This window comes from Salvelinus sp. IW2-2015, linkage group LG32, assembly GCF_002910315.2.
Source record: "Salvelinus sp. IW2-2015 linkage group LG32, ASM291031v2, whole genome shotgun sequence".
NCBI classification, from domain to species: Eukaryota; Metazoa; Chordata; class Actinopteri; order Salmoniformes; family Salmonidae; genus Salvelinus; species Salvelinus sp. IW2-2015.
In genome coordinates, this window is record NC_036871.1 from 38,222,692 (window position 1) to 38,236,259 (window position 13,568).

The 13,568-nt window shown below is 45.3% G+C and overlaps 1 protein-coding gene across 1 annotated transcript in view; it reads right to left on the reverse strand.

The window, feature by feature from the left end:
• The window catches only part of LOC111956472 (insulin receptor), a 57,391-nt gene that overhangs the window by 3,480 nt on the left and 40,343 nt on the right, over positions 1-13,568 (reverse strand). Inside the window, exons 12-14 of the mRNA XM_070436594.1 lie at positions 10,670-10,701; positions 8,486-8,648; positions 4,802-4,909 (exon numbers count right to left, since the gene is read on the reverse strand). Coding sequence (XP_070292695.1) covers positions 4,802-4,909; positions 8,486-8,648; positions 10,670-10,701 — 303 coding nt within the window. The remainder of the gene's footprint in view (positions 1-4,801; positions 4,910-8,485; positions 8,649-10,669; positions 10,702-13,568) is intronic.

The window sequence follows — 13,568 nt, forward strand, 5'->3', positions numbered from 1 at the left end:
AAAAATAATTGTAGACCTCCACAAGTCTGGTTCATCCTTTGGAGCAATTTTCACAATGCCTGAAGGTACCACGTTCATCTGTACAAACAATCAGTACAACAAGTATAAACACCATGGGACCATGCAGCAATCATACCGCTCAGGAAAGAGACGCGTTCTGTCTCCTAGAGATGAACGTACTTTGGTGCTAAAAGTGCACCTCAATCCCAGAACAACACAAAGGACCTTTTGAAGATGCTGGAGGAAACCAGTACAAAAGTATCTATATCCACAGTAAACGAGTCTATATCGACATACACTGAAAGGCCGCTCAGCAAGGAAAGAAGTCACTGCTCTAAAACCGCCATAAAAAAGCCACAGACTACGGTTTGCAACTGCACCTGGGGACAAAGATTGTACTTTTTGGAGAAATGTCCTCTGGTCTGATGAAACAAAAATATAACTATTTGGCTATAATGACCATCGTTATGTTTGGAGGAAAAAGGGGGATGCTTGCAAGCCGAAGAACACCATCCCAACCGTGAAGCTGGTGGTGACAGCACATGTTGTGGGGGTGCTTTGCTGCAGGAGGGACTGGTGCACTTCACAAAATAGATGGCATCGTGAGGCAGGAAAATGATGTGGATATATTGAAGCAACATCTCAAGACATCAGTCAGGAAGTTAAAGCTGGTCGCAAATGGGTCTTCCAAATGGCCAATGAACCCAAGCATACTTCCAAAGTTGTGGCAAAATGGCTTAAGGCAAACAACGTCAAGGTATTGGAGTGGCCATCACAAAGCCCTAACCTCAATTCCTATAGAAAAGTTGTGGGCAGAACTGAAAAGCGTTGGCGAGCAAGGAGGCCTAAAAACCTGACTCAGTTACACCAGTTCTGTCAGGAGGAATGGGCCAAAATTCACCCAACTTATTGTGGGAAGCTTGTGGAAGGCTACACAAAATGTTTTGACCCAATTTAAACAATTTAAAGGCAAATGCTACAAAATACTAATTGAGTGTATGTAAACGTTTGACCCACTGGGAATGTGATGAAAGAATAAAAGCTGAAATAAATCACTCACTATTATTCTGACATTTCACATTCTTAAATAAAGTGGTGATCCTAACTGACCTAAGACAGGGAATGTTTTTCTAGGATTAAATGTTAGGAATTGTGAAAAACTGAGTTTAAATGTATTTTGGCTAAGGTGTATGTAAACTTCCGACTTCAACTGTATTTGCCTTTTCATATAGGTAATTTGTATTTTCTCTCCTTTCTCTAAATGTTTGTATGAATTGTTGACAGCCTGTTGCAAAGCAGGTTTCTGGTTCTGGGATAATAAAAATAAACTATATTCTCTACTCAACCCTAGACTTTGGTATGACCAGAGACATCTATGAGACGGACTACTACCGTAAGGGAGGGAAGGGTCTGCTTCCTGTCCGCTGGATGGCTCCTGAGTCTCTAAAGGACGGAGTGTTCACCGCACACTCTGACTGCTGGTGAGGATACGTGACTGTGTCTCTGTCTGTCTCTGTCTGTCTCTCTCTATGCCTCCTGTCTGTTCTCTCTGTCGCTGGCTCTTGTCGCTGTCTCTGTCGCTGTCTGTCTTGTTTGTCTGTCTGTCTGTCTGTCCTGTCTCGCTCTGTCTGTCGCTGTCTGTCGCTGTGTCTGTCGCTGTCTGTCTGTCGCTGTCTGTCTGTCTCTGTGGTGTCTGTCTTGTGTGTCTGTCTGTCTCTGTCCGTCCGTCCGTCCGTTCTCTGTGTGTCTGTCTGTCTCTGTGTGGTCTGTTCTCTGTGTGTCTCTTGTGTGTCTGTGTGTGTGTCTGTCTGTGTGTTTTCTGTGTGTGTGTCTCTGTGTGTTCTGTCTTGCTTGAGTCTGTCTGTGAATGTGAGCCTGCTAACTGGTTCCTCAAGTTTTTTCCCTACCTATCCACCTATGGAGTTTTTCCTTGCCGCTCGTGTGTGTGTGTGTGTGTGTGTGTGTGTGTGTGTGTGTGTGTGTGTGTGTGTGTGTGTGTGTGTTGTGGTGTGTGTGTGGGTGTGTGTGTCTCCCAGGTCATTTGGGGTGGTGTTGTGGGAGATCAGTACCCTAGCAGAGCAGCCGTACCAGGGCCTGTCTAACGAGCAGTCCTGAAGTTCGTCATGGATGGAGGATATCTGGACCGACCAGACAACTGTGCTGACCGGCTGTAAGTCTCACCTCTAGATCAATGTTATAAATGAGAGTGTCTGTATAGTCCAGCTCAATGATATCACACTGTAGATATCTATGGTCATTGTGGGATGGGAAGACCATTTATAGATGACAACGTTAGAACAATCACTGATTATTACTCTTCTTTTGGTGATCATGATATTGGTGATCTATGATACTGAGGATATGGTGATCATGATATTGGGGATATTAGTAATCATGATACTGAGGATATTGGTGATCATGATATTGGGGATATTAGTGATCATGATATTGGGGATATTAGTGATCATGATATTGGGGATATTAGTGATCATATACTGGGGATATGGTGATATGATACTGGGGAATTAGTTGATCATGATATTGGTGATCATGATACTGAGGATATTGGTGATCATGATATTGGGGATCATTTAGGTGATCATGATACTGGGGATATTGGTGATCATGATACTGAGATATTGGTGATCATTATTGGGGATATTAGTGATCATGATACTGCGGGATACTTGGTGATCATGATATTGGGGTATTGTGTGATCATGATATTGGGGATATTAGTGATCATGATATTGGTATGGGGATATTGGTGGTATTTCGTTGAGCATGATATTGGGGATATTTAGGGATATTGGTGATCATGATATTGGGGATATTAGTGATCATGATTATTGGGGATATTGGTGATCGTGAATATTGGTGGTATTTGTGAGCATGATATTGGGGATATTAGGGATATTGGTGATCATGATATTGAGGATATTGGTGATCATGATATTGGGGATGTTAGGGATATTGTGATCATGATACTGGGCAATTGGTGATCATGATATTGGTGATCATGATACTGGGGATATTGGGATCATGATATTGGGGATCGTGATATTGGTGATATTGGTGATCATGATATTGGGGATATTGGTGATCGTGATATTGGGGATATTGTGATCGTGATATTGGGGATATTTGTGATCATGATACTGAGGATATTGGTTGATTCATGATATTGGGGATATTAGTGAATCATTGATACTGGGGATATTGGTGATCATGATATTGGGGTTATTTGTGTTGATATCATGATATTGGGGATATTAGTGATCATGATATTGGGTGATAGGTGATCATGATATTTGGTGGTATTTGTGAGCATGATATTGGCGGATATTGGGATATTGGTTATATATTGGGGATATTAGTGATCATGATATTGGTGATCGTGATATTGGTGCGTATTTGTGAGGCATGATATTGGGGATATTAGGGATATTGGTGATCATGATATGAGGATATTGGTGATCATGATATTGGGATGGTTAGCGATATTGGTGATCATGATACTGGAGATTGGTGATCATGAATATTGGTGATCATGATATTGGGGATATTGGTGATCATTATACTGGGGATATTGGTGATCATTGATATGGTGATCATGATATTGGGGATACTGGTGATCATGATATTGGGATATGGTGATCATGATATTGGGATATTAGCTGATCATATATTGGGGATATTGGTGATCATGATACTGGGATATTGGTGATCATGATATGGGGATCATGATATTGGTGATATATTGGTTGATCATGATATTGGGATATTGGTTGATCGTGATATTGGGGTATATTGGTGATTCATGATATTGGGGATCATGATATTGGTGATATTGGTGATCATGATATTAGTGATCATGATTACTTGGGATATTGAGTGATCGTGATATTGGGGATCATGATATGGGATATTGGTGATCATGATATTGGGATATTGGTGATCATGATATTGGAAATATTAGTAATCATGATACTGGGGATATTGGTGATCATGATACTGGGGATGTTAGGTATTAGGTGATCATGATATTGAGGATATTGGTGATCATGGATATTGGCGATGATAGGGATATTGGGTGATCATGATATTGGGGATGGATAGGGATATTTGGTGATCATGATATGAGGAATTTGTGATATGCATATTGGGATGTTGGGATATTGGTGATCATGATATTGGTGATCATGATACTGGGGTATTGCTGATCATTATATTGGGATATTGATGACATTGGGATAGTGGTGATATTGGTGAAATCCTGATTGAGTTGTTACAATAACTTTGATACAACATCTATCATCGCCTCTCTCCTTTTCTCCTCCTCTCCTCTCCTCCCTCTTCCTCCTTTTCTTCTCTCCTGTCCTCTTTTCTCCATTTCCTCCTCCCTCTTCTCCTTCTCCATTCCTCCTCCCCTCTTCCTCCTTGTCTCCTCTCCTCCTCTCCCCTTCCTCCTTGTCTTCTCTCCTCTCCTCCTCCCCTCTTCCTCCTTGTCTTCTCTGCTTCTCTCCACCTTCTGCCCTCCTCCTCCTCTCCTCCTCCTCCTCTCTCCCTCCTCCTCCTCTTCTCTCCTCAGACACAATCTGATGTCGATGTCCTGCAAGTACAACCCCAAGCTGCGTCCCAGCTTCCAGGAGATCATTGAGATGCTCCACGAGGACCTTCACCGGTCTCCTTCCAGGAGGTCTCCTTCTACTACAGCCAGGAGAACAAGCCTCCGAGCAGGAGGACTTTGACCTGGGACATGGACAACATGGAGAGCATTCCCCTAGACCCATCCTCTTACTCTCAGAGAGGGGACCACAGTTCCTCTTACTCTCAGAGAGGGGACCACAGTTCCTCTTACTCCCAGAGAGGGGACCACAGCTCTGAGCGGGACGAGGCGGGTTCGTCACTGGGGTTGAGACAAAACAACTCTACGAGGAACACATCCCGTACACACACATGAACGGGGGAAAGACTAACGGACAACAGACACTAGCCTCCCCGTCTAGTCCTCCTAACAGAACATTAAATGGGGTAAGGTCTAGTCCCTCCTAACAGAACATTAAATGGGGTAAGGGTCTAGTCCTCCTAACAGAACATTATATGGGCGTAAGGGTCTAGTCTCTCCTAACAGAACATTATATTGGGGTACGGGTCTAGTCCCTTCTAACAGAACATTAAATGGGGCAAGGGTCTAGTCCCTCCTAACAGAACATTAAATGGGGCAAGGGTCTGTTCCTCCTAACAGACATTATATGGGGTAAGGGTCTAGTACCTCCTAAAGAACATTAAATGGGGCAAGGTCTTAGTCCCTCCTAACAGAACATTAAATGGGGCAAGGGTCTAGTCCCTCCTAACAGAACATTATATGGGGTAAGGGTCTAGTCCCTCCTAACAGAACATTAAATGGGGTAAGGGTCTAGTCCCTCATAACAGAACATTTATATGGGGTAAGGGTCTCTAGTCCCTCCTAACAGAACATTATATGGGGCAAGGGTCTAGTCCCTCCTAACAGAACATTATATGGGGCACGGGTCTAGTCCCTCCTAACATAACATTATATGGGGTAAGGGTCTAGTCCCTCCTAACAGAACATTATATGGGTAAGGGTCTAGTTCCCGCCCTAACAGAACATTATATGGGTTAAGGGTCTAGTCCCTCCTAACAGAACATTATATGGGGTACGGGTCTAGTCCTCCTAACAGACATTATATGGGGTAAGGGTCTAGTCCCTCCTAACAGAACATTATATGGGTAAGGGTCTAGTCCCTCCTAACAGAACATTAGTATGGGGTAAGGTTCTTAGTCCCTCCTAAACAGACACATTATCCCATGTCTTTCCCTCACAACAGCATGAATTGATATGAAATATAGTTTTGTTGTTTTGTATTAGATGATCACTTTTTTTCACTTGTTCAGAGGCCTCCTGGAAGTACACATCTCAGGACATTATTGCTCTCTGTTGTCAAGATGCCACCCTCATTACACTACAGTATGTTAGCCATGTTGTCCAATGTCAAACCAGGAGAGAACATACAACCAACCACATGTCACTTTTTGTATTCAAGAAAGACAAACCTCCCTCTACTGCTTCCTCTCTTGTACTCAATCTTTTTTTTCTCTTTTTTTAATATTGCCAAGTTTCCACGAATGTGTGGCGGAGGTACAAATCAACTGTGAAAATTAATTAAACTTTGGGTCACCTGAAAGGCTGCTAACCCAGGACTCTCCAGGACTGTCCCCTTCCCCAAGCTGAGGCCTCTCTCCCTGGGCAGCTCAGCCCTCCTGGCCATGGAGATTCCCCCATGGTGTCGCTCAGTGTAATGCCTTTTATCTCTGTCTGTGACCTGCATCTTATGTCTGGAGCTGTGTCTGGTTCTGTGAACCTCCATCTTATGTCATGGAGCTGTCTCTGTCTGTGACCTGCATCTTATGTCATGGAGCTGTGTCCTGTCTGTGACCTGCATCTTATGTCATGGAGCTGTCGTCTCTGTCTGTGACCTGCATCTTATGTCATTGGAGCTGTGTCTGTCTGTGACATGCATCTTATGTCATGGAGCTGTGTCTGCTGTGACCTGATCTTATGTCATGGAGCTGTGTCTCTGTCTGTGACCTGCATCTTATGTCATGGAAGCTGTGTCTGTCTGTGACCTGCATCTTATTGTCATGGAGCTGGTGTCTCTGTCTGTGACCTGCCATCTTATGTCATGGAGCTGTGCTCTGTCTGTGACCATGCATCTTATGTCATGGAGCTGTGTCCTGTCTGTGACCTCCACTCTTATGTCGATGGAAGCTTGTGTCTGTCTGTGACATGCATTCTTATGTCATGGAGCTGTGTCTTGTCTGACCTGCATCTTATGTCATGGAGCTGTGTCTGTCTGTGACCTGCACCTTATGTCATGGAGCTTGTCTGTCTCGTGACCTCCATCTTATGTCATGGAGCTTGTGTCTGTCTGTGACTGCATCGAATGTCATGGAGCTGTGTCTCTGTCTGTGACCTGCATCTTATGTCATGGAGCTGTGTCTGTCTGACCTGCATCGAATGTCATGGACTTGTTCTGTTTTGTGACATGCCATCTTATGTCATGGAGCTGTGTCTGGTCTGTGACCTCCATCTTATGTCATGGAGCTGTGTCTGTTTGTGACATGCATCTTATGTCATGGAGCTTGTGTCTGTCTGTGACATGCATCTTATGTCATGGAGTCGTGTCTGTCTGACCTGCATCGAATGTCCATGGAGCGTGTCTCTGGGTCTGTGACCTGCATCTTATGTCATGGAGCTGTGTCTGTCTGACCTGCATCGAATGTCATGGAGCTTGTGTCTGTCTGTGACCTGCATCTTATGTCATGGAGCTGTGTCTGTCTGTGACCTGCATCATTATGTCATGGAGGCTGTCTGTCTGTGACCTGCATCTTATGTCATGGAGCTTGTCTCTGTCTGTGACCTGCATCTATGGTCATGGAGCTGTGTCTGTCTGTGACCTGCATCTTATGTCATGGGAGCTGTGTCTGTCTGTGACCTCCATCTTAGTCATGGAGCTGTGATATTCTCTCTCCTGACATCTTGGATGATTTCTTTTGATTTTCCCATGATGTCAAGCAAAGATGCACTGAGTTTGAAAGTAGGCCTTGAAATACATCCACAGGTACACCTCCAATTGACTCAAATGATGTCAATTAGCCTATCAGAAGCTTCTAAAGCCATGACATCATTTTCTGGAATTTTCCAAGCTGTTTAAAAGCACAGTCAACTTAACGTATGTAAACTTCTGACCCACTGGGATTGTGATACAGTGAATTATAAGTGAAATAATTGTCTGTAAACAATTTTTGGAAAAATTACTTGTGTCATGCACAAAGTAGATGTCCTAACCGACTTGCCAAAACTATAGTTTGGTAACAAGGAATTTGTGGAGTGGTTGAAAAACGAGTTTTAATGACTCCAACCTAAGTGTATGTAAACTTCCGACTGCAGAAGGCAGTTAAACATGCATGTAGATGTATTTAAAAGTATTACATTGTATATGTGAGGAAGTGAGTTCCCATACCTACTATCTTGATATGTGTGTGTGAATGTGTTTAACAATACTGGACCACAAGTCCCCACAACAATAGTAAACAAACAAAAATTGGACCAACTGGGGACATGTTGTTAGTCCCCACAAGGTCAAATGCTATATCTAGGGTTAAGGTTAGAATTAGTGTTCGAATTAGGGTTAGGAGCTAGGGTTAGTTTTAGGGTTAGGGGCTAGGGTTAGTTTTAGGGTTAGGAGCTAGGGTTAGTTTTAGGGTTAGGGGCTAGGGTCAGTTTTAGGGTTAGGGGCTAGGGTCAGTTTTAGGGTTAGGAGCTAGGTTTAGGGTTAGGACCATGGTCAGGGGCTAGGGTTAGGTTTAGAGGCTAGGTTTAGAGGCTAGGGTGATTTTGGGGTTAAAGTTAGGGTAAAGACTGTGTGAGTGAGTGAGAGACAGTGTGAGTGTAGACTACCTCCTATCTTGACAGTGAAGTCCTGTGCCACCATGCAGTTCCTAGCGGCCAGATCTCTGTGGACAAACTTTTTGGCGTTGAGGTAGGCCATGCCATCTGCAATCTCTGCTGTCATCTGGACCATCTCCCTCAGCGTGGGGGGCGGGCGCCCAGTAGGGTTATTCTGACAAGACATGTATTAATACTAGAGCTATTCTTCAACAGGCCACAAGGGGGCGCATAGATCACAACAATTGCTAGTCATAAATATAGATGTTTATGGGGTATTTGTGATATAGTTCAATATGAGAAGAAGGGATAGAGGAGAGGGATACAGGGTGGCGATGGATACAGGGTGGATAGAGGAGAGGGACACAGGGTGGCGATGGATACAGGGTGGATAGAGGAGAGGGATACAGGGTGGCGATGGATACAGGGTGGATAGAGGAGAGGGATACAGGGTGGAGTACTAGGCTAACACCAGACACAGATGAAGACCTAGCTAGCCGGTAACTAGCTAACACCAGACACAGATGAAGACTAGCTAGCCAGTAACTAGCTAACACCAGACACAGATGAAGACCTAGCTAGCGTAACTAGCTAACACCAGACACAGATGAAGACCTAGCTAGCCAGTAACTAGCTAACACCAGACACAGATGAAGACCTAGCTAGCCAGTAACTAGCTAACACCAGACACAGATGAAGACCTAGCTATACCAGTAACAGAATGAAGACCTAGCTAGCAGTAACTAGCTAACACCAGACACAGATGAAGACCTAGCTATCCAGTAACTAGCTAACACCAGACACAGATGAAGACCTAGCTAGCCAGTAACTAGCTAACCAGACACAGATGAAGACTAGCTATCCCAGTAACTAGCTAACACACAGACACAGATTGAAGACCTAGCTAGCCAGTAACTAGCTACACCAGACACAGATGAAGACCTAGCTAGCCAGTAACTAGCTAACACGAGACACAGATGAAAACCTAGCTATCCAGTAAACTAGCTAACACCAGACACAGATGAAGACCTAGCTAGCCAGTAACTAGCTAACACGGACACAGATGAAGACCTAGCTAGCCAGTAACTAGCTAACCAGACACAGATGAAACTAGCTAGCCAGTAACTAGCTACACCAGACACAGATGAAGACCTAGCTAGCCAGTAACTAGCTAACACCAGACACAGATGAAGACCTAGCTAGCCAGTAACTAGCTAACACCAGACACAGATGAAGACCTAGCTCCAGTAACTAGCTAACACCAGACAACGATGAAGACCTAGCTAGCCAGTAACTAGCTAACACCAGACACAGATGAAGACCTAGCTAGCCAGTAACTAGCTAACCACAGACACAGATGAAGACTAGCTAGCGTAACTAGCTAACACCAGACACAGATGAAGACCTAGCTAGCCAGTAACTAGCTAACACCAGACACAGATGAAAGGGGAAACTTTTAATAATATTTGCTGACTACCTACAGTAAATTTTGACCATCTAGCTATATAAACCAAGCTCCTCTGCAAACACGCCTTATTCGATGTTGGTTGCAAGGTGGTACTTATTTAAATTAGATAAGAATATCGTGTTACCATTGGTGTATTAAAATGAGAGTTAAGGTGATGTCACCTTATTTGACACGGGGGAGGGGACAGTAACTTTATGATCAAACTTGATCACGTAAAAACAACAGTCGTTTTGCTTCTACAAAATGACTGCTGCTTTGATTTGATTTCATACTTGAAATGGTTGATCTGGTTTTCTTCAAATATCATCAAATTACATTTTATAAAAAGTGAATCGAGGCATTTTCCTGTCGTAGTTGTAGAGCTTTTTACAACTGTACAAATGTAGTATGACTCTGATTCGTCAATGAAAATATGTGGATATGTTTTGCTGTGCGATAAAGTTCAATAAATCAAAATCATCTGTTGCAAATCCTACAATCTCCACGTACACCAGATTTTTTGAAGGAAAATGTACGCACGGCCCCAGGAATTTACGTGTGTGTGTGTGTGTGTGTGTGTGTGTGGTGTGTGTGTGTGTGTGTGTGTGTGTGTGTGTGTGTGTGTGTGTGTGTGTGTGTGTGTGGTGTGTGTGTGTGTGTGTGTGTGTGTGTGTGTGTGTGTGTGTGTGTGTGTTCTCCAGTGTACGAGCCAGACGACTGGAGTGGCAGGGATAAGATTAACATCCTACGAAGAGCTGGGTCAGGGCTCGTTCGGCATGGTCTACGAGGGCATCGCAAGGACATCGTGAAGGGAGAGCCGGAGTCGCACGTGGCTGTGAAGACGGTCAACGAGTCGGCCAGTCTGAGAGAGAGGATAGAGTTTCCTAAACGAGGCTCCGTCATGAAGGGCTTCACCTGTCACCATGTGGTGAGACAGATGGATGAAGAGGAGAGGATAGTGAGAGAGAGGATAGTGAAATAGAGAGCAAAAAGAAAGGATAGCGAGATGGAGAGCAAGAGAGCAGTGTGAAAGGGAGAGGAGAGCAGGAGAGAGAGAGAGAGAGAGGATGGCGAGAGAGAGAGGATGGCGAGAGAGAGAGAGGATGGCGACAGAGAGAGGATGGTGAGAGAGAGAGGATGGTGGGAGGGAGAGAGAGGATGGAGAGGGAGAGGATGGCGAGAGAGAGAGTGTAAGATACATCATGAAGGGCGTTACTTGCCGCTACAGTGTAAGACCTACATCATGAAGGGCTTTACTTGCTGCTACATGGTAAGACCTACATCATGAAGGGCGTTACTTGCCGCTACAGTGTAAGACCTACATCATGAAGGGCTTACTTGCCGCTACATGTAAGACCTACATCATGAAGGGCTTTACTTGCCGCTACAGTGTAAGACCTACATCATGAAGGGCGTTACTTGCCGCTTACAGTGTAAAGACACTCATCATGAAGGGCGTTACTTGCCGCTACAGTGTAAGACCTACATCATGAAGGGCGTTACTTGCCGCTACAGTGTAAGACCTACATCATGAAGGGCTTTCTTGCCGCTACAGTGTAAGACCTACATCATGAAGGGCGTTACTGCCGCTACAGTGTAAGCCTACATCATGAAGGGCGTTACTTGCCCTACAGTGTAAGACCTACATCATGAAGGGCGTTACTTGCCGACAGTGTAAGACCTACATCACGAAGGGTTTACTTGCTGCTACAGTGTAAGACCTACATCATGAAGGGCTTTACTTGCCGTACAGTGTAAGACTACATCATGAAGGGCGTTACTTGCCGCTACAGTGTAAGACCTACATCATGAAGGGCGTTACTTGCCGCTACAGTGTAAGACCTACATCATGAAGGGCGTTACTTGCCGCTACCGTGTAAGACCTACATCATGAAGGGCGTTACTTGCGCTACCGTGTAAGACCTACATCATGAAGGGCGTTACTTGCCGCTACAGTGTAAGACCTACATCATGAAGGGCGTTACTTGCCGCTACAGTGTAAGACCTACAGTGTCTATAGAAGTGATGCCACTTTACATTCACATTTGAGTCATTTATCAGCTAATGAAGGTGAGACCACATACCATGATGATCACAAGACGTCTTTGTTTAAAGTGTTGGTAGCTACCGAGGTGCACGAATCAAAGCAAGCGACGGAAACGAAATGTTTCCTTCTCAGGTGCGTCTGATGGGTGTGGTCTCTAAGGGCCAGCCCACTCTAGTTGTCATGGAGCTGATGACCCATGGCGACCTGAAGAGCTACCTGCGTTGCCTCCGCCCCGACTCTGAGGTACACACACACACACACACACACACCATTATTGGATCCCTGTCCTGGGGGCTAGTCTAGGGGTAGAGCTGCCTCCCCCTGCAGGCAGCGGCTCTATCCACCCTGTATCGCTCTCCTCTATCCACCCTGTATCCTCTCCATCCTGTATCCATCTCCACCCTGTATCCCTCTCCTCTATCCACCCTGTATCCATCTCCACCCTGTATCCCTCTCTTCTATCCACCCTGTATCCATCTCTATCCTGTATCCATCTCCACCCTGTATCCCTCTCCACCCTGTATCCTCTCCTCTATCCACCCTGTATCCATCTCCACCCTGTATCCCTCTCTTCTATCCACCCTGTATCCATCTCCATCCTGTATCCATCTCCACCCTGTATGCCTCTTCTCTCTCCACCCTGTATCCCTCCCACCCTGTATCCCTCCATCCTGTATCCCTCTCCTCTATCCACCCTGTATCCCTCTCCTCTATCCACCCTGTATCCATCTCCATCCTGTATCCCTCTGCTCTATCCATCTGTATCCCTTCCTCTATCCACCCTGTATCCCTCTCCTCTATCCACCCTGTATCCATCTCCATCCTGTATCCCTCTCTACCCTGTATCCCTCTCCACCCTGTATCCCTCTCCCTCTATCCACCCTGTATCCATCTCTACCCTGTATCCTCTCCTCTATCCACCCTGTATCCATCTCCATCCTGTATCCATTCCACCTGTATCCCTCTCCTCTATCCACCTGTATCCATCTCCACCTGTATCCTCTCCACCCTGTATCCCTCTCCTCTATCCACCCTGTATCCTTCTCCATCCTGTATCCCTCTCCACCCTGTATCCCTCTCCTCTATCCACCCTGTATCCATCTCCATCCTGTATCCATCTCCACCCTGTATCCCTCTCCTCTATCACCCTGTATCCCTCTCCTCTATCCACCTGTATCCCTCTCCTCTATCCACCCTGTATCCATCTCCATCCTGTATCCCTCTCCACCCTGTATCCCTCTCCTCTATCCACCTGTATCCCTCTCCTCTAGCCACCCTGTGTCCCTCTCCTCTATCCACCCTGTGTCCCTCTCCTCTATCCACCTGTATCCCTCTCCTCTATCCACCCTGTATCCCTCTCCTCTATCCACCCTGTGTCCCTCTCCTCTATCCACCCTGTATCCCTCTCCTCTATCCACCTGTATCCATCGCCACCTGTATCCCTCTCCTCTATCCACCCTGTATCCATCGCTACCCTGTGTCCCTCTCCTCTATCCACCCTGTATCCATCGCCACTGTATCCTCTCCTCTTATCCCTTCTTCTCATATTGAACTATATCACAAATACCCCATAAACATCTATATTTATGACTAGCAATTTG